The sequence below is a fragment of the Opisthocomus hoazin genome, chromosome 15 (genome assembly GCF_030867145.1).
Source record: "Opisthocomus hoazin isolate bOpiHoa1 chromosome 15, bOpiHoa1.hap1, whole genome shotgun sequence".
NCBI lineage: Eukaryota > Metazoa > Chordata > Aves > Opisthocomiformes > Opisthocomidae > Opisthocomus > Opisthocomus hoazin.
Genome location: NC_134428.1, coordinates 8,890,154 through 8,911,138, shown reverse-complemented (window position 1 = coordinate 8,911,138; position 20,985 = coordinate 8,890,154). Strand labels below are relative to the sequence as shown.

Sequence of the window (20,985 nt, the reverse complement as noted above, 5' to 3'; positions counted from 1 at the left end):
TAGACCCATTACAAGATTAACCACAGCTTTATAGAATGTGGGAAACTAATTGCAGACAATACTCCAGAAGTTCCTCCTTTTCCTAAATAGTGAGTGAAACTGTCCCTATTTCTAATAGCAACACTAAAAGAAAAAAATACAGGAGCACCTCGCCAGCTTCTGGCCCAGAAAAGTTTGTTGCACGCAACCAGTTCTTAGCAAGATGTTGCAACTTGATCCTACTAAACTTTATACCATTCTTGGTTTACCTCTAGTTTTTTCTAAAAATACATATTTTTACAATGTCTCAAAGCTAATAAATTTATTAATACTGCAAAATTAATCTAGAATATGCTAAACTATATATCGTGGTCCTGTAAGAAGGTGAAGTGTGTTTGCAGTTTTTTAATTGAAATACAAAGCAATCCAGTGAATTCAACATACTGTCCTTTAGCTGTGTTCTTATTCTCAGAAAATTTCCAGTCCCAGTCAAAGACATAACTAATATTCAAAAACTGGAATGAACAGCCACAATGAGCATCACAGAGATTTTAATCCTATCCACCCAGTCATGGAGAGAACTGCTAAAATCTGGGTTAATCCTTCCAATCCTTAGTCAGAAACGAAAGTCAGCAATTGAAATAGTATGCCAGAATTAGATTTGCTTGTGGTAACGATTCGATTAAGTCAAAAATTAAGATCTGGAAGAGCTTCAGTTAAAACCAAAGTAGTGCATTTCTACTGGCAGACACTATAATCCAGCAGAGTCACTGTAGAGAGACCAAACTCGCAGCCCTTCTCCCCACAGGAAATTAATTTGGGACAAATCCCAGACACACCGATTTTCAGATAGGAGTTTTGACCCAAAAAAAAAAAATAAAAAAAATCAGTATTTCTCCAAAACAAGAACGACAACTGCTGGACTAGAATGCCATGAATAAGGCACAGCCTCAAGTTAGGAAGACCACAGAAATAAAGACAACTACTTATACTGCAGTTTTGTGAAGCAGATTCTCAAACACCCTATTGGCAATTTTAAATATATTTGTTACTGTACTCAAAAACATGACATACCCATTAGATATAAAATATTTATCTCAAGTCTATTTATCTCTGTCGGGCAGGGGATTGTTTTTATTTTTAGCAAGCCGAGAGATTACACATGGCAACGTAGAAAATGCTGAAGAAGAGAAGACATCTCTCTCCCAGGAGCCATTTCACTTGGAGCTTCTAAATCATTTGATAAGGCCTGCACAGATCAGGCTGGATTAAATATAAAATATCACAAATAGTCTGTATTTGCTGCTGCAAGGCTTCAGACTTGTCTATGGTCCATTTATGTCAATGCTGAAGTTCATGGTTGTTTTCTTGGTGAAGTTCCGTATGAGATCACCTCCGGGCCCAGAAAGCCAGTGCTCCTCGAGCCTACAAATGCCATGTCTACGCACTTGCATAACACATCACGCTGTGCACAGTTACCGTGGGAGGCAAAAGCAAAGCAGCAGTAAAATTTTCAGTTACAAACATTTAAGGTCTACAGCAACAGAATAATTGAAACAAATATTGAGCTGTAGCCTCCATGCCAAGATAGCCAGAGGTTTCCAGCTATTGCATCAGCATATTTCTGTAATCTTTGTTGGTCCAGAGCTGGAAGATTTTACCCAGGCAAGGCTCTTTGAAGTTACTTTGGGAATTGGCTCTCTGCAGATGGAAAAACAAATTATTAAACCAGCTCAACAGGGAGTTAGACTTATTGTATTTACTTGATTTAAAAAGCAGCTAAGGGAGGGAGAATGTTTGTGGGGTTTTTTAATATGACACTAGAATGCTCGTTAAGAAGGAAAATATACCACCGTCCGAGCTGAATCAGAAAAGCTGGTTTAATAACAGAGCTGTTAACTGGGTCAGACATGCAAATGAAACCCTAAAGTGACCTGGTAAGACAAAAATCTAAATACCAAAATGAAGTTTAAGTAGAATATCAGGTTTAACTTAAGTAAAAACAAGTAGCATGTCAGCAAGGTATTTCACCAGCAGACCAGTAAGTCATTTGAAAGATGGCACCCCAAGTGCCACTACAGCCCTTAACGTACCAAATCATTTTTTTAACTAAAGACTGCTCTTCTAAGCAGAATATGGCTTAAGTCTAATGTGCTGCTTGGACTTTCCACCTCAGATATTAAGAGGCTATGTCCACATCTTTATGTCTTTTATACAAAGAACATACTAAGCTCCTTATTAGAAAGGCAAAAACCCTTCCATCTGTTCTCTTTACATTGCAGCATTCAAACCTTCAGGTAGAGCATTTAAGTAGACATTAAAGGACTAAGTATTTAAAGTATTTGCTTACTTTGCACTTGCTCCTAGTCCTTTACTTCACAGTGAAATCAATCACGCCGCAGCCAGGATCCCGCAAGCTGCATTTTTGCTTTCCACATGGGACTCGTACATGACCCGGATGCTGTAAGCCCGGACGCTATCTTTTCCTGGTAGAAGTCTGCTCCTTGGCATTATGAAATGCCTTTACTGGCCTAGAGAATTGTTTTTCGCAGAAGTTATTTAAAGCTAAGGTTTTGCATGCGTATAGCTTACTTATCAGACAGTAAAAAAAAAAAAAAGCAGTAGAGGGCTGGGAATGAGCAGAGTTCATTCTTACTTTGGCTTAAGTTTTCATCTGCTTTTAGGCAGTGTCCACGGAGGGGTCCACTGCAGCTTAACAAATCAATAGACTTACACTGGAATAAGGACTACTGAGCTGGATAACGACATTCTATTATTGGATGAAATATCTCACGATTTTAAGATCTCCACCTTGTACTGCGAAGGTAAATCACAACGCAGCTCCGCTCAAGCCAACAGTCATCTCATACAAGAAAACACACTTAAACAGAAATAAAACAACATAAGGAAGCACACAAAAAAAATTGGTAAGGCTTTCAGTGACCATTAAAGGCACACATGCTGCAGGTGACAGCTGGCTCCCATAAAAACTTCCCACATGTTCATTTAAATTTTAATTCAGAGACCATGGGATGTGTTTTCATACATAAAGCGCTATAAAATGGTGATGGATAGTACAGAACAACAACAGGAAAGTAAAAGAGATTGTAGCCAGAAGCCTGTATCCTGGAAAAGGTTAGAAAAGGAAAGCGTGGACACAACTTTTAAAATTAAGACTGGAAAAAGGACAGGGTGAGTATAGTGGGAAACGGCTATGAGGATCATTTGTTGACTTTAGCCATCCTGGGAGCTTGGGGGAAATCACTAAACTTGTATTTTTCCTTCCACAAGCGAGCTTACCCTGCAAAGAGCCACAGCTATCCTTGTCTGACACTTTCCTATGCTCTGTTCTCCGAAGACATTGCTCATTTTCAACCTCAGGATACAACCAGTCATTTAGATGACATCAGCGTTTATGTAATTCACAATCCATTACTTCGTTCTGTGCACATAACTACAATTTAAGTTGTGCCAGTAAACATGAGTCTCAATGGTATTTTAAAGCAACAGCAAAACACATTCACATACAAGGGAGACTGCAGAATCAGCAAGCCCCCTAATACTGTGGAAAGCAATTTATTTTCATATAGTTTAACTGTCAGTCTGTGCTGTCCCCAAGTATTCTGAAGCCCCTAATGGAAGATCTGAAATACAGATTAATTGCATTGAAAATCAGTTGCAAAAGGGAATTATAAATATATTTTCAAATGCCAGTTCCTAAACTTCATGGATTTCCGAGGTAGTAGGCACCCCTGCAAAGCACCTGAACAGAGCGAACACAGAACATACACAGAAAAAAGTATCTATATTACTACTAATCAGAGAATTCCTTCCATTTTCTGTAGAAATGGATGTTTACACAGAAGGCCATCTGTGCTGGACACAGTAGCCAGCCAAGTGCACAGCAAAATAAAGGGAGGGTTGCGTATTTAGGAAAGCCAGTATACTGACCCTGTCCCAGAGGTTATACTAAAGAAAAAAAATGAAAGCAGTAGGGAAATTTTAAATGACATTGGCAGAGAAACATGCGGACTCCAATACATCAACTTCCAGATATTAACTTCAGCCTGGACTCGCTATATTGCACCAGGAAAAGCAAATGTCCCCCTACACGAGTACATAAACTGGTCAATGAATGCAGAAAGAATTACTTAGGACAGGAGAAGAACTGTCCAGAATTCTAAGACCAGGAGCCATGAAGAGATACCAAGATGGAAGCTGTTCAGCTGCTCAGAGTTTTGAATACTTTTGGTTTTCTCATATGTCTTTCTTCACAAATAGATCACTTCCACCAGCAATTTCTATTGGTGGTTGATCACCACCTCAGCTCTCCACCAACGTTACCCTAGCTCACCTGGTTCAGTTTTCTGTCCTTTCTCTACTTTCTGCTATTAAACAGAAACAGACTTGGCTTAAAGTCATAACAGTTTATTTTCTTCTTGGGATTCCAGAGAATTTTTATTTGCTCCAATTAATCTTATTTTAGCACAACTATCATCTGTGCTCTGTGTACACTGAGAGACTCCCAGTATTCCTAACATTAAGGGATACACAATTTTAAGCCAAGATGCATGTTCCCTCCTAGCCAACCTCACTTCTCCTAGAAGTGAGCTGAGACAATAAATGCAAAATTAAAAAAAAAAAACACAAAAACCACCTCACTCTAACACTAGGGTGAGAGTCAAGGATAAAGCAGAATAGCAAGTGGATGGGATGCAGATGATGACAGCAGAACAGGCGGGTGTTTGGAAGCAGCTGTTTGGTTGCAGGAGACCTGCATGCAGAACGGACTGGATAAGAAAAACGCAGTCTAAGAGCAAGCGAAGGAAGCAAACATTTCTTTCTACAGCTCCGGTACCAGTTCACTGTTACACAGTTAAGCGATAGAGCTTAATGTCTTGCATGCTAAGCCTTGGAGTCATCCACAGCATCTTTCACTAGAAACCAGATTCCACAACAGGAAATGTCAGCCTTTTGCAGTAACAACAGTTAAAATGCAGTAGGGAGAGGAGAGAGGACGGGATGGCAAACCAATCAAAATGAAACAAGGGACAGGGTCAGCCTATTTACTACAAAGGTAACGTGACTATTGAAAACAAACCAGACCATCCTAGATGGTGCTTGACTAGAATACAGACACTTCCCAGAGTTTTTGCATCTGTTTTCTTATGATGAATTCACAAGCCATATCTCGTCCCAATTAGGTACTCCATATAGCTCTGATGCCTCTGCCAACACAATTTACACAGAACTCTTAATTAGCCTCACACACAAAAAGTAACATGTAATTTGTCTGGTAATTATATGTTTCTGTAACTCCTTAAAGCAACTCATTACAGGAATGTTGCACACTTAGAACAGATTACCTTAATTCTATTTTCTGTTTATTTAATTATAACTGTCATTCCTAATTGTATTATAAATTGTGTTGAGCTGGAAGGTGGCTATAAAACCCCCGCTCTTTCCTCTTTCACAGTGGTTCTACATATGCAGTGTGTTTCCACTAGACAGAAAATCAATGTAGTGATAACAAAGCAGTCCTGTTGTTAATTCTAGTCACGTGGAGAGGCAAGCTGGTCAGCACTAACAGACAAAACTTCGTAACAACAAAATTACACACAGAAATCTTGAATCAAAAGTTAGGACGCTAAAAAAACCCCACTGTCAAGAAAAGGAAACAAAAGGAAGAGATAAGCAACTTTCCACCCAGTAATGCCTTGAGCGAAACACGTTTATAGAAACCTCTTGCTCTGAGATACACAAAAGGCAGGCTATAAATAGCTCGGCACACTGAGCGGAGGCCGTGGAGTGAGACCAGCATTGGTGTTCTCGGTCATGCTGCAGCAGGTGACTGTGACAAGGAAATAGTCCAGCCTATCTTCATTAAAAGCCTAAAAGGAAATTCCTTTCCCAAACCTGTGACGGAGACAGAAAGCCTAAACGCTGACTGTAGGGTCTGGTAATGAAGCACCTCCCCGAGACAGTTTACTCAAAACCTAGATCAAAGGATACATAGATGAAAGTTGAAAGGTGTATGGTCTTCATCTGAAAAAAAACTATCCCGGCTGCTCAAAGATGGGTGTACACGATCCTGCTAGGAAACTACACTACTGTCAGCCCCTTCAACACACCAAACCGCTATTATTTGTAGGCTCTGTCCTGAGGAGTAGGTAAATCCATGTACTTGAAAAAATATTAAAAGCATGAAGATGACAACCTTTTATTCTTTCACCCTTCCTCTCCACCTTCAGCACAGGAATCTGGAAGGAAGCAGGGAGAAGAACCTGCACGTACACCAGAAGAACAGACATAGCTTTCTCAGACCTGCTCATGCCAAAAGATGAAACAAAAGCCAACTTCCAAAAGAAATGGAGCTGTACGCAGAATATTAGCGTTTTCATCAAATCTCATCCCCAGCCCCCCAATGTGCTCATTAGAGTGTTACAGCCAAAAGGGACTGCACTTCGGATTTGAACTGGCCCCTGTCCAAATGCTCGTTAATCTTGCTAAGCATTCTCTGTCCTATACGTGTACAATCAAATGGAGATGTTTCACTGTTGTGCATGCTCTAGAAGTTTAGGACCGGTTTATGACCTCAGATATGTTGCTGGATTTCCTAGGTCAGTTTTAGTTGGGTATCTGTGGCTGTTAAGATGAGGGGAGTAGGAATGGATTACACAAACTGTCCAGATATATATATTTATGAATGATTTCTTTAATCTGCATATGAAACTGAAAGAGCCAGTATTCAACCAAAACCCTAGTCACAAATTTGGACTAGAACCTGTTGCTTTTTCAAGATGTTTAAATCAGTCACAAAGGCTGATCAGGGAACACTGTGTGCAGCCACAGACCCCTCACACCGGAGTCCCAGAAGGCACAGACCTTTCTCCAGACAAGTTTTGCTCTTCCCTAAACAAGACATAACTCATACACCTGGGATCACCTCCTCCTTTCAAACGCCCAGGCTTTTTGACCACTTAAGCTTCACATATGGAAACTACGGGGGAAATTCCTGTTGGGAAAGGTGAGGCATTAACTGCACAGCACAAGCTTACAGCTGCCGGACACCAAGTAACCTCTATCTGCAACTTCAAATATCACCTTTGCATATCAAGAAACAAGCTGGTTTTCCTGTTGGTTGTTCAGCTTCTATACTGCATTGCTTCTACACAGTGTAATTTCTCTCCAAAACATTCCCGCTTCTAACCAATCTTACTTAGTTCCAGTTTCACACAAAGTCTGCGAGTCTCCATTTCTCCCTGACCCAATATATCAAATCGATCATTCACCGTGGGCCTTGCAGCACAGCTGCTTTCAGTTCAAATACTCACAAAGGAATACTTGCTAGTTGCTAGAAACAACGGGGAGACCCAAGCGCAATCCACGAGCAGCAGTGGCTCTCCGGGGCCACGAGATCCCCAGCTTGGTCTCCAGCTGGAGAGACCAGAGGGGCCTGCGGCTGGAGGGTGAACAGGCAGCGTGCCTGGAGCTCTGCACCGAGAGAATCCAGCCATCACCATTTCTACAAACTGTGCATTGAGCTCGTGCACCTCAATTGCAAGCACAGGGGTTTTCTCCTAAGGACATTAAGCCTAAGTCCAACATAAATAGCCAATGATGCTGCTACACTTTGATTTATTTATTTCAGTGAAGTACAGAAGAAAATATCTCAAGGATTTAAACAAACAACATGGTGACAGATGGCATGGAGACAATCCAAGCTGGGCTCTCTCAGTCAAAACCACACAACTTCATAGCTCCAGGAAAAAGAGGAGGCAGAGGAGGAAGAGCGAAGAGCGGGAGAAAAGAGTACATGCAAAGCTGGCCCAGATGACCACAGATTTCTAATAAATAAAAACAATTGCGGTCTGCAAAGTTTCTCTGTTCATCTATACAAAGGTCTTTGTAACATCACTTATGTAGGCAGATCTACCCCAGATATCTTTCAAGCAAGTAAAAAAAAAAATTATGAAGAAATTCTTCAAATTAAATTGTTAGTTCAAATAAGTGACAAATAAAACACACTATTAAACAGTCTATTCAAATAATCTAAGCATCCTCTCAAAAATAAGTAATAAATGAAACATGAAAAATGGATTTGACATGATACCAAGGCCCTTCTGCTCTATTCACTGCATAATTTTATTAGAATGAATATTTTCAGGTATGTCCTTTGGATATATTCCAATTGCCAGAAATGTCTTCTGCACTTCATAATAGTCTATTACTATTTTGCAGCTTAAAGGAAATAATTTTGGATTTTACATTTGAGAATTTCCTTGGGAAAAAAAGACTCCAAAGATGCCACCAGGAATGTCTGCAAGCAGAAAATTACGCTGAAGGGCTGGTGTCCTACTTTTCTAGCTCCGGGGTCTGGTGTGTTGTAATTACCTATAGGCAGGCAATAGTCTGGGAAGATTGCATGGATGATCTACAACAGAGACTCACTAGCAGTTTTAAAACATTGTTGCTCAAAACAAATACACTCATGGATTTCTGTTTTCAAGAACTGTAAGAACAGACAGTTTGAAAAGAAAGAAAACAGTACCTCTGAGATGGAAAAAATACTGCTCTTACTGCAGATAACTCCAAGCAGAACCAAGCCCTCCTCACTCCTAAGCAAGAGCTGTGCCTAGGACCCCACCCTGGACTCAGCTGCAACTGTGTCAACTCAAACAAGCTAAAAACACCAGCAACTTACCCGCGCCGGAGCTACAGCAAAAATCAAGTGAACTAGAAGATTTCCATTTCCTACAAAATTATTAGTTACAGAAATTCTCAATCTTTTCAAAACTATCTTCCTTCCACTTAGGAAAATCAAACCAAACATCTCTCCCTGCAACTCCACAAGAGTGACAGTTTAAGTCTGCTCTCACAGTATTCCAGAAAATCCTCCATGCTTTCCTTTGCTAAATTAAGAGGGAAACTTTTGTGTGGACAAGAGAATGAGGACTAATACAATCATCTCAGAAACAGCTAGGAAAATCCTTTAGAAAACAAAAGAGAGAGTGGGAGCGAGAGAGCGAGGCTCATGTCATTAATATAATGCTCCTCTGAGACACAGCTCAAAGCAGCGAACGCTGTTAATGCTTTACTTGCTCACAGCGATGACAGTACAAGACTAGCAATGTAAACCAGCATGCTGCATCATCACTACCGCACGCTCCCGAAGCGCCGGCTCCTGTTGGAGAGCAGCACAAGACACTGTATTCACTCACTTCATTCACCTCAGTGCGACAGATTTCAAGCATGTGTTTAACCATGTAATAACAGTGACTGCGGCACGTAAGCGTAAGTATGACCACAGACTACGAGCCTAGTTCCAAAAATCTTTACAGATGTGCAAGACAACTTTATTGTAGAAAAATACTTACAGATTGACTTTTTCTGGTTATGGTCAACTAAGCACAGGTTTGCAAGAGGAGGTCAATGCTACATTTTTGTTGCAGTTCAAAATAAAAATGACAATATCTGAAAGTTACACTTCCCATAGCAGCATTAGTGCAGCTAGAAGGAAAGAAAGTCAAATTCAACTGTTCCTGTAAAAGAGCCATAAGCTGAACATATTGTGTGCAATGGAATAGCGCAAGCTACTGTATCTGGAGCTGAAACACCAGCTACGGGAAGACAGGTATTTTTGTACAAAAGCATTTATTAAGCTATAGTTTAATCTTTCAGTCTTTGCAGTACCAGCCAAAGCCAAAGCTAATATCATGACCAGAAGCACAGTGCCATACACATGCTAATATCAGTTCTCAGTGAGGGCGGGAATGAAAAGTTACGAAATTTAAGATTTTCTGTAAAAACACAGGACTGCTTTTACGAACCAACTAGAGGAGCTGGACAGAAATTTACATAACACATACGGAAGATATGCAAATTGATGAGTGCACTCCATGAAGCATGATGTCCAGAGAAGATTCTACAATAAAAAACAAACCAAACACCTCCCAATTCATCACAACAATTTTTAAAGCATAAGAATTGAAGCACGGTTTTACACAGTGCAGATTGGAAGTGTGGTTGTTGAACTTTCCTTTTTACTTTTTTTTAATATAATCACTGTGTTATGAGGACACATGGCAAAGCAATAGCAAGGTGTGTAGAGGAACCTTAAGAGCAGCATACAAAGTTCTACATGGACAAGGGAGCGTAAGTTCTCAGTACCAGAGCCGGGAGCCTGGGTGAGCTCTGATCAGAGTTACAAGGCTGGTCTTAGAGTTCTGGTTTGCATAAGTGCGGTATGGCTTTTGTACCTCAGGAATGAGGAAAAACAGAGCAACTATGTCTGTGATGAGCCGAAAATGACAGGTAATGCAAACATCTGCAAGAACTTCAGTAAAATACCTGCAAAATATCCACCAAAATAATGAGCAAGATTTAAAAGTACCACTTCACTTACTACTGACTCCCAGTTAGATGTCTCAATAAATACCCAGCAGCGCTGCAGGACGTGTGGGCCTGGGGTGGAGTTGAGCGTGAGTCAGCAGTGCTCCCTTCAGGAGATGAAGCCCACCCAGCTGCTTGAGGGGAAGGGGTTCTCCCCGCCTTGGGGCTCGCCACGTGTCTGCAGTCCTCTGTCCAGCTGCAGGTTCCCCCGTGCAAGACATCAAAACACCTGAGTGAGTCCAAAGGACGAGCACAGGAGGTGCCAGAAAAGGCTGAGGGAACTCTTTTCCCCAGAAAAGGGGCAGGTTAGGACAGGTATAACCGCAGCCTAACAGCTACACAGAGGCAGAGGGGGACTCGGAGACTCACAGCAAAAGAACAAGAGCCTGTGGTCACAGCCCAGAGGGAAGTTCTGATGAGCTATAATGAAAATATCTGCATGGTGAGAAAGGTGAAGTACTGGAACAGATTGCCCAGAGAGGCTGTGGTATCTGCATCCACGGAGATATTCAGAACTTGACTGGACGATCTGGTCTGACTTTGACGTGAGCTCATCACTGAGCTGGGGTGGGTCAGACAACCTCCAGTGATGCCTCTAACCTCAGGTGCTCCATGATTCTACGTTTACTGTTTTGGATGAGGGTCAGGGTGAAAAAGCAAAGCTGAACCTAGTGGTAGATGCAAAAGGGATTTTGTACTAAACAATTAGAAGTGTTTATTGCCAATATTATCGGCAGAAAGAATAATGAAGAATGATAATTTAGCCACATACAGTAGTTATTTTTTGGAAAAGCAAAGATTTATTTTGCATAACATTTCCAGAGCTGTTTCAAGAAGCATCACTTTTGTAACAGCCCTTCTGGAAAGTTACCCTCACCTTTAACGCCGTTTGGCTATGCATTGTAACTGTCAGGACTTCCACGACAATGAAATGCTTCAAGTTATAAATTCTGTCTTTCAGAAAGATTTCTAATGAGAAGTTAGAAGGACTTAATTTTGCAATATGCAAAAGCAGCATGGTTCGAAGACGCTAAGCATTTATAATACACAGGTGCTTTTCTCCCACATGCGCAGGAAACAAATCTTTTATTGTCGCAGAGCTAACCATGACGTTCTGTTTTAGAACAGTACCACAAATACTGTCATTATAGTCACAGCACATGGTGAAACAAACATAACTAAGTTTGAAACCAAATGCTCAAGTCAGGGAACAGCTCCTAAGTAATGTTTCGTTTGAGATCCCCCAAATGTCAACAGATACAAGATGAGTAACAGCCAGCCTGTTTTCAGCACCCTCCAAGGGCTGCTGATGCACAGTGGGTTGGCACGAATGCCCCAGACATAATTCTCATCTCATGCAGCAGTCTATACCACATCAGAATAGGTTTGAAGTCTGTGGCAGAACTGGAGACCAAAGCCAGGGAGCAGCTCGCTGGCAGCAGAGGGGGATAAAGCCGGCAGGAGGCAGAGCGTGTGGCAGTGCCCAGAGGGTATCTCTGCGGCGCGGTGCGGACCAGGCAGGTACCACACATCCCTAAGTGGCACTTCGGTTTGTCGGTAGGGCTTTGACAGCAGATGTCGGATGAGGGCGTATCGGCTAGGCTCAGAAAACATTCCAGTTTTGTTGGCTTCACATGCCTGTCAATTTTGACAGTCTATATCAAGCGACATTATCTCCTCAGCTGGCGCAAGCTAACTTTACCCAAACCGAAGCCGAGTACAGCCAGCTGGGCCAACGGAGGAGGCAGTCTGAGCTACGCACCGCTCACAGCAGATGTTCGCATGGGGACTCGGTACTTCAAAAGCTGTATGTCCTGCATTAATCACTGCATACTCCAAATGTGGGCATACCTCCTGTTTGGAAACTTAGAACAGCTTTTTCTTTTTTAAAGAGATAGCTCTTCATGTGACATTCACATTGACATAGTATTTATGAGCCATAGAGAGTACAGTAAGCCTGTGTACTCTGACTGTTTAGCAGCATAGAGCATTATAGACAACTTCTCATTTGTGTGCCTTCAGTTTAGTTCACATTTAGGACAGTGAAGCGTCATATAACAACCACTCGGCACAGAATTCACCGGGCTGTTGTACCACCTTTGTGTCAGCCATGCTTAGTAGACTGCAAGCAAGCAGGTACTACACACACACATTTTGAAGTAAAAGTCATCTAAAACACAGCAGCAGCATAATGCCGCAGAGGAGGAAAATACCTGTTTGAGCCACACACTAAGAATGTAAATGAAACAGCCTTATTAGAGTGCCAGAGAACTACATCCACAAGCGGGAGCGGGACCAAGCATCTCTTCTTGCATATCCAGCCACCTCAGTGTACGAGTCAAAACAGAAGACTTTAAACACTGATCAGCTTCGCAGTTCAGCCAGCACCTCCATGTGTTTCAGCTAAAATCCTGACACTGGAAGACAGTTTTTGCATTTGCAGTCCTTCTCCCTCAGACTTCATCTCCTCTGCCTTTAAGACAGCACTGTGAATTTCGCCTTCTACTCCCAGGAACGCATTCCTAAGCAAATCGTTAATTGAGTGGCACGTACAAGTCTCATTACTGTGATGTTCTAAACCCAGTTGCAAGACATTGCACATTGCAACAGCCAAGTTAAAAATTAAGGCAATTTTAGTTATGTGAACCAACCATTCCTTCAGCCAATTCAAGCTACTGAAGACAGCTCTTTTAGATTGTCTTAACACACAAAAGAACAATTTTGATTTCCCAAACAGAAATCTTAGAAGCTAAGTTTCAGCACAAAAATGTTTTATTAGTAAACTGTGATAATCCCTAAAATCAAAGACAGTGATATAATACTACTGACAATATTAGCATACAAAGAAAATAGCATTAGCTTACTGAGAAAAGAAAATCAACCTGTTTCATTTTCTAGAGGCTCCTACACAGAAGTGAAAAATAGATCTGCATCAGTAACATCCTGCATCTGCTACCGAGCGTGAAGTTGATTCCGTTAGGATTTCTGCCAATGTTTCATCACTCAGCACTGGCTGGGATCTTCAAACGTTCTTACACTGGTATAGAAAGTAGAGTGAAATATGTATCAAATAAAATTCCTAAATGTACATAAAGCCAGCTTTATAAAGGTGGGTAAGTCTGCACAGTAATTTAAAGGCACTTGAAATAACTGCCTCTGTAACTCGGTCACTGCAATTACATTTAAGACAGTAGCATAGCCTGTAATGATCTTTCCATATAAATCAAGACGTCAAAGCCATTGTTACAGAATCTCTGCTGTAACTCAGCACTTACTGTCCTCCCCTTCTACGACAGAAGTTTTAAAGGAAGCCCATTCAAAATACCAAGACAGACAGATCTCCTGCCCCAGGGGAAAAAGTCTTTCCCAGAGGTAGAAAGTTTAAAAACTTCAAAGCCGATTCCTCAATTGTAACTGATCATTGCATCTTTCCTGCTGCTCCACCCCCCCTCCCAAGTTACAAAATAAGGTATCCGGACCACTTCATTTTTAGATAGATTCAGAGAGCTCTTTACTATTCAAGTACTATGCAAAAGCCACTTCTATAGCATTTAATGCATAAGATAACAGCATTTAATGAATAAGAAACCCTTAAGGGTACAAGTATCGGGAAATAAGTAGCAATTAACATTGCAAAGCTTTGTGTGCTGGAAAACCAGCAAATGACTTCCCCCAGCTGGACTCCCTCTTCAGCTACCCTCTCTCACGCTGCGGTGCAGGCTCCTCTCGGACCTCCTGGCCACGCAGCAGCCCACGCCAGAGAGCTCATCCTGCGCGGTGCTAAGCCCCTGCGTCAGAAACAGCAGTGATCACTGTACTAGATCAATGCTGCAGTGCCAGCAAGGATTTTTTAAAAAATGTTACAGTGTTAAGGAACACGAGCTGGGTACCTGAGTCACTTCTGACATTCCACAGTCTCACAACGGATTACATGAAGAGATGTTTTCCAACAAAACAGTTTGCCATTATCTCCAGAGTTCAGACAACCCCACTGGGGATTTTCACAAACCATAGCAGGAAATTAGAACTGTCAGGTTGGAAAAAATCTAATATAATAAATACAGCGAATACAAGAGCTGGTTCAAGTTTGCAAGACTATATAATTTATAGACTCTAGTGGACCACAAAAGTCCAGCTTAATGTGACTGCCCTATTCCTACTATTGTCCTCAAATACATTCGGGTCTATTGAATATCTGCTTACAACTTTACATCTTATCCCTAAAATCATTTTATGACCTGCTATGTTGAGGTTGGTTTTATAGCCATATGGTATATTTGCTAGTAAAATTTCTAAGCTGACCAGCATTCAGTGTGCTGGAGAGTAAAATTTCATCAGGACTGCTTTCACAACAGACAGAAAGTTGAGCTTCGGGCATGAACCCCAAGATACCCCAGAATATTTGATGAGTGATCAATGAGGACACTGCTCCATATATTTTTGCCTTTTTAAAGTATAGAGAGACAATTAAAAGCATCGTTTTGCAATTATTTGTAGTGATTATTCACAAGAGACCAACACAGTGAAGTACATTGGACTACCAAACACTTTTCATGAATTTTCCTACCTTATCTGCCATTATCATGGAGGCCCCACCATGGATTCCAAGAATTGGAATAGAAGTCTGAGAAGAAATAAAATCCAAAATCTGAGCTACTGCCTCCTGATCAGTATCATCTCCAAAAACCACTCCATGGATCTTGGTGCCGGACATCAAGTCACAAACATGTGTTATGATGCTCTTGGGGTCAGTCTGGTTCACCAGAAGGGTCACTACATTGACATCAACAGTCAGGTCTGCTGACATTTCCCTGGTCCAGAGAGCTCTGATATCTCTCTCTGTGATATACTTGGTCCTCCCCAGAATCACTGCAATGTTCAGGATGGGATAAGTTTTCTCCGCTCCACGAACCAGATCCAAAGGCGCCAGAAGAGCTTGGAGTACCAGGAGAGCGCAGCCAATTTTCCTCATCTTTGCCAGCGTTATCCCCTGTAAAAGTGATCACATTGTATGACAGAAGCAACAGAGAGGAAAAAAATATATACTGTATATCTCCAATGAAGATTTTAAACAGAAAGCTTCTGGACACAATGCAAACTTTCGCAGCCTTTTATAATGCATTCTTCACCTTCGTTTCAATTCAAGCCTCTTGTATCCCTTCAGAAAGTTGGCTTGCCAATGACAGCATTACAGTTGGTCTCCTGCAAGCACCGCAAAAACTGTAGCACAAGTTCAGAGGAAAGACCCATTAGAATTCTTCCTGGATGGCCAAGGAAATTAAAATTACTGACGTAACGAAAAAAAGACGTTATCATCCTTCTCTTTAACCCTGCCATCCTAAAACAAGAAAATCACAAATCCTTTTTCCTTTGTCCTGAACATCTGTTTAAAATATAGTCGCAGTCTAACAGGAAGAGGTTCTTTAGCTCAAAATGAGAGCAGCGAGCCAGAGGTCTGCTGGAAACTCCAGTCTGTATACTCCATACATTTCACAGCATCCCAGAACCATGCCGGTTTATTTCTGAAGATCTCTCCCAGACAGCTGCTGCTCCAGCACAGTCTATGGCATTTCTGGAACAGATTTGGAAGCACAATATTCTATCTGAATTCTTCTCCCTCCTCTCACGTGGCATTCACTTGACCGTCTCTGAACTGCTGATCTCAGACACAAAGTTGTCACTGGTGCTGAAGGGGAGGGTGTTCCATAAATGAGCATCACTGCACTGGTTTACTTCACGTCTTTGCTGAATCTCTTTAGGGGGCTGAATACAGACAGGATGGGGAGCGAGAGGAGCCGCAGGAGGGATCTGAACTGTCTGAAGGAGGGAGAAAAGGGAGAGCAGGTCTGACTCTGCAAGATCTGCCGCTGTGCCCCGGGGGATGTCCACCCCCGTACCTGGCTCCCTGCTAGCTGCAAGCAGGGAGTCCCCGCGCCACGCAGCGCCCAGCTCCTTGCGAGGCGTCACGCACAAGACACTAGCAGGGCTGCCCAACCAGGCTGGCACCTTTTGCGACCCCCCCTCACCCCGCCGGCCCTGTCTCCATCACCTGCCACCGGAACGCGCGCCAGGACCTGGGCTGGCCGCACCATCACCTCCTCTCGGGGCGGCCGACGAGCCGAGCGCCCGAGCAACCGCCCACCCGTGCCGCCGCGCGTCCCGGGGCCAGCTTCCCACGGCGGGAGGCGGCCGGGAGGAGGCTCGGCCCCGCGAAGCAGCCCGCAACCCCTTCGCGCCCGCCGCGGGCCCCGGCCGCTCCCCGCCGCGCCGGGCGGCCCCGCGTCTCCCCGCTCCCCTGGCGGCGGCGCGGCGCTATGGCGCCCCCCGGCGGCGGCGTGGCGGCGCGGCGCGTACCCGGCGCCCGGGGAGACGGAGCGGCGGCAGGCGCCGGGGTGCCGGGGGTGCCGGGCACGTCGCGGGCATGTCGCGCCCCTCGGTGCCGGGGCTCCGGGGGCCCCGGGCTCGGGGGGCCCCGCCGCAGCCTGCGGGCGACGTGGAGTCCCGGGAGGGCAGCTAGGCGGGCGGGGAGAGAGGGGGCGGGGGGCTGCACGCGGGCGGGACAGCGGGGGGGCGGAACGGCAGACGGTGAAAAGCCGTTAGTCAAATTGCAGATCTGACAGGGGGGAAAAAAACATATTTCAGTATCTCACGCGGCGTGTGGACCGAAATGAAGCGCCTAGGCTTTAAAGTTCCCCCCCCCCCCCCCGCCCCCCGCTCCCTTAAAAATAAACGTGAGGTCTCTGCGAACAGCGGGGCCGGTGGCCCGCAGCCGTCCGGGCAATGCTCCCCCCCGCAGCGCGGGAGGATCCCGGGGGTGCTCCCAGCCGCCCCTTTGCTTCCCAGAGCAGCGCCCGGGCTTAAGCCCTACGGGGAGAGACACCCAGCCTGGGCAGAGCGGCTGGGAGCGAACCAAAGCACCCGAGCAAGGGCAGGAGTTTTCCTGCCAGGTCCGAACCGAGCAGAACCCGGCAAACAGCTGACCCGGTGCGGGGCACAGCTCCTGGAACGGCGCGGATTCACCCCGAGTGCAGCATAACCAAACCCAGGGAGACAGGCGTCAGCAGACCCCTCCGGGATCAGCTCGGATCGCCGTGGGTTTCCGTTATTTCCCGTAAGCAGGCATGAAGACACTTCCCCACGCAACCCCAGCCGCCCCCCGGGCCCCGCTGCCTCCCCGCCCGCCGCCGCGGCGATGCTTACCGCATCCTCCCTCCACATAGTTGCAGCTTTGAGATCCTCAAAGTCATCTCAGTAGGTTCCTCTGCAAACCGCGAAGTGGAAAATAGGTCCCTCAGTGTCCGGGTTGCATCCCGCAACTTGTTCCCGCCGCAGTAAACACCAGCCCGGCAGCCCTTTACCGCTCCAAATCCCGCACGGTCAAGTTTGAGCAGAGCCATCGCAACGGAGACGCGCTCTGTACTTTTGGAAGAAGGCATTTCGGCGGCTGCATCTCACACACCCCCCCCCACCCCCGCCGCCCTTTCGGCCTCCCTTCTGTCCAGACAGCAGCTGCGGCCGCTGCCCAGGACGGCAGCCCCGGCCCCCCTCGGCTCCCGGCGGCGGCGGGGACCGGCAGCGGCGGCTGCCCGAGGTGCGGCGGGATCCACCCGCCGGGGCCGCCTCCGCTCCGCGCCGCTGCGGGCTCCGCGCCCCCCCCCCCCCCGCACCGCCGCCCTCGCAGGGGCGAAGCTGACGGGCGCCTTGTCGAAGCCGGAGCGACCGCGGCCACTTTGGAGGCTCCCCCCGCCCCCTCCGCCCCGTTCTGCTCCCACGGGCGCCAGCGAGTGAGTCAGAGGCACGCAGCCGGGGGGGGCTGAAGGCAGCGGGGCTCGGCGGCGGGCGGTGGGCCGGTAGCCGGGGAGGCCGCAGGGCTCCCTTCCCCTCGGCGCCGGGGCCGCCCTCGGAGCGGCCCTAACAGCTCCAGACCGAAGCCAAACCCCTGCTCTGCAGGAGCTGGCTCCTTCTGGGCACCCCCCCCTGCTCCGTGCCCCATTTCAAAGCACTGCGGACCCTTCTCCACCTCCCACTCACGCAGCGCAGCCCTGGGGTTGGACCCACACCGCCATCGAGCAGCACTTTCCTCCTTGCCCACACCACCACCACCACCATGGCACCTCCTCGCCCGCTCTGCCGCTGCCTCTCTTCCACCGCCCTGGCTCCAGCTGCCTCAGCCCGTGTGGTTTGGCACGAGTGAATATACCAGCAAACTACCACACAGGTGACGTGCACTCCTGCCCTCAGTCCGTTACAACCTGGTGTATTTCCATGCTGAATACTTCAGCGTAAGGCCAGGGTTTGGACAGACCCGCTCAACCGGGCACTGATGCCAGAGGAGACCCCTAGGTTCAGGTTGGATAACGCCCAGTGCCCACTCACTGCAGTTTGCTTTTCACCACGTTAAACCACAGAATACCCAGAACTGGCTCCCAAATACACGTTAACAAAGCACCAGCTTTACTGGTCCTGACAGTCTCTTCATAAAATTCCCCAATAGGTCTCTGTCTTTTTTTCTCTCCTTCGAAAGATCTCATCTCCTAACTTACTTAGAGATTGCTTCCTTAGACGTTGCATTAGTCTTTCCAAGCAGAGCAATTATGCAGCTACAGCTGGGCCTTTTATTTTTTGAAGCTGGATGTTTTAATGCATCTTTGCATTTCACCCTTGATGCACACTTCTCTCCTGTAAATATTACAGCGATGTTTGTCGCGGTTACTGGAGATGATGCTGCATCTCCATCCTCCTGTAAGGGTTATTTCAGTGTTATCATTCCGCAGATTTACTGAAACGGCAGCAAAACCCGGGATGCAAGATCCTCCAATGCAAGTGAAATTCACCATGGTGAAAAAAATGTGACTCTAATATTAGCATATATTTAAAATATTAAAAGTGATGTGGTGTCTTTGGAAAATGCTTAGTATACAAAGTGCTGTGTAGAACACATTGAGTTTAATGGTTTGAAAGACCAATACAAGAAACAGCCAAGTTTTTTAACAGCTATATGATTTTCATTAATCTAAATTTAGACTTACTTTAGCACTGTTTCAAACACATTTCCTCAATTACTCTTACAAAAGTTTGTGAAATACCACATTAAAACTTAGTCCAAATTAATTTACAAAACAGAATTAAAATAAAACATGTTATTAAACATTAGCCCAAAGGCATTGGGACCAATCTTGGCAGTACACATGCAGCCTTCCCAAAAGCGTCGCCGAATCCATGCAGATTACTGCCTACAGAGTGGAGTGCACACTGCAAAATTAGACTGCTATTTTAACAGACATCCATAGTCCATTTCTAGGTATATTTGCACAGTTTAAGATTAAAGAACTGCAAACATGGTACGAAATCAACTTCACTCAGCAGAAACAAGAAAACAAAAATTGCATTTAAGTGTCTTTAACTTGTCCGTGTAATTTGTGTGTAAGAAAGGAACACTTACTTCAAAAGTGGTGTAACAAACACTAACATCCCTGCACTTGGGAGATTAAGTTACAAATTTAGTATTTTTATGGAGAACATTTATTCTGAAAGGCAGATGGATTGATCCATAAGTGCTTGCCCTCCCCACACAAACAGCTGCGCACTTATCTAAAAGAAGCTACAACATAACTTTAAGAAGTTTGGAATCCTGCGCTTCTGAGGATATTTTCCAGCTGGGGTTTCCCTACCTCCTGCCTGCTACCTAAACCTGTGTTTAAAGGTCAGAAACCTTCTCCTTAGTCCCTTCCAAAGCCACATTAAATTACAGAAAGGTTTCCATTTTCTGAAAACTACCTGTTGCAGAGTAATCTTGGCAACAGCAATAAGCAGCCGGATGCCTGGGTACAGGACACATTTCCAGAGGAGGCAAGAGCGGCAGTAGGGTGCACAGGGCTGGCATGAGGCGGGCTTCGGGCTCTGTCGCTGACTTGGTCGTGACACTGTGTCTGTCTGCTGCTTTCTCTCATTTGCTTTACTTTACCAGCTGTAAAATGCGTACCTCAGACATGTTAGACAGCTAAATTAAAAGCCAGATTCAAGAAAACGACTCCCATCGTTTTCCTCTTGCTCTTAGAAAGAGCAGTGTTAAGGTAAGTACAATCACCCTTTGTAAAAAGAATTTGTTCTCATGCGATGACACCAGAGTTAGCCAAGAGAAATACTCCAACAGATTAGATACCACCTTATTGCCACTCTATTTTCAGTAGAGGTAGTCTTTGTTGAAAGAGTTTAAGCCATGATTCAAGAGATCTCTAAACCAAATTGCAGAACTCCTCCATCCTTGCTACATGGAAACACCATTACATAAGACTTCATATGTTGTGTGAAACAACACGGTAACAAGAGATTACAGGTAACTGGCTAGGTTGAGGGAGACAGGCTTACTTAGAACTCATTTCAACGATAAAAATGTTTCTGGTTCCAGCAGTAAAGTCCTCTTACATTTAGGGAATATTGCTGTAACCAGTAACAACATATTTCCATGCATCTTCTCTGCCACAAATATCTGAATTTCACCTACCCTGAGAAAACTCTCCAGCAAGAACTGAAAGCGACGTTGATGTGAAGTCATTTTTCAGTACCACACAGGATCAAGTCTGAAATGAAACTAGCTGACTCAGCAAAAACTTA

At 44.8% G+C, this 20,985-nt stretch overlaps 1 protein-coding gene across 5 annotated transcripts in view; it reads right to left on the bottom strand.

Moving 5' to 3' along the window:
• The window catches only part of GRIN2A (glutamate ionotropic receptor NMDA type subunit 2A), a 189,958-nt gene extending 172,139 nt beyond the window's left edge, over nt 1–17,819 (bottom strand). For 4 of the 5 annotated variants that reach the window (XM_075436447.1, XM_075436446.1, XM_075436448.1 and 1 more), the window contains exons 1-2: nt 17,572–17,819; nt 14,939–15,361 (exon numbers count right to left, since the gene is read on the bottom strand). In XM_075436447.1, the coding sequence (XP_075292562.1) occupies nt 14,939–15,361; nt 17,572–17,589 (441 nt within the window). In that variant the 5' untranslated portion in view covers nt 17,590–17,819. Of the gene's footprint in view, nt 1–14,938; nt 16,189–17,571 lie in introns of all 5 variants that reach the window. The other variant, XM_075436445.1, reaches the window with a different exon arrangement.
• Between the last annotated feature and the right edge of the window lie 3,166 nt (nt 17,820–20,985).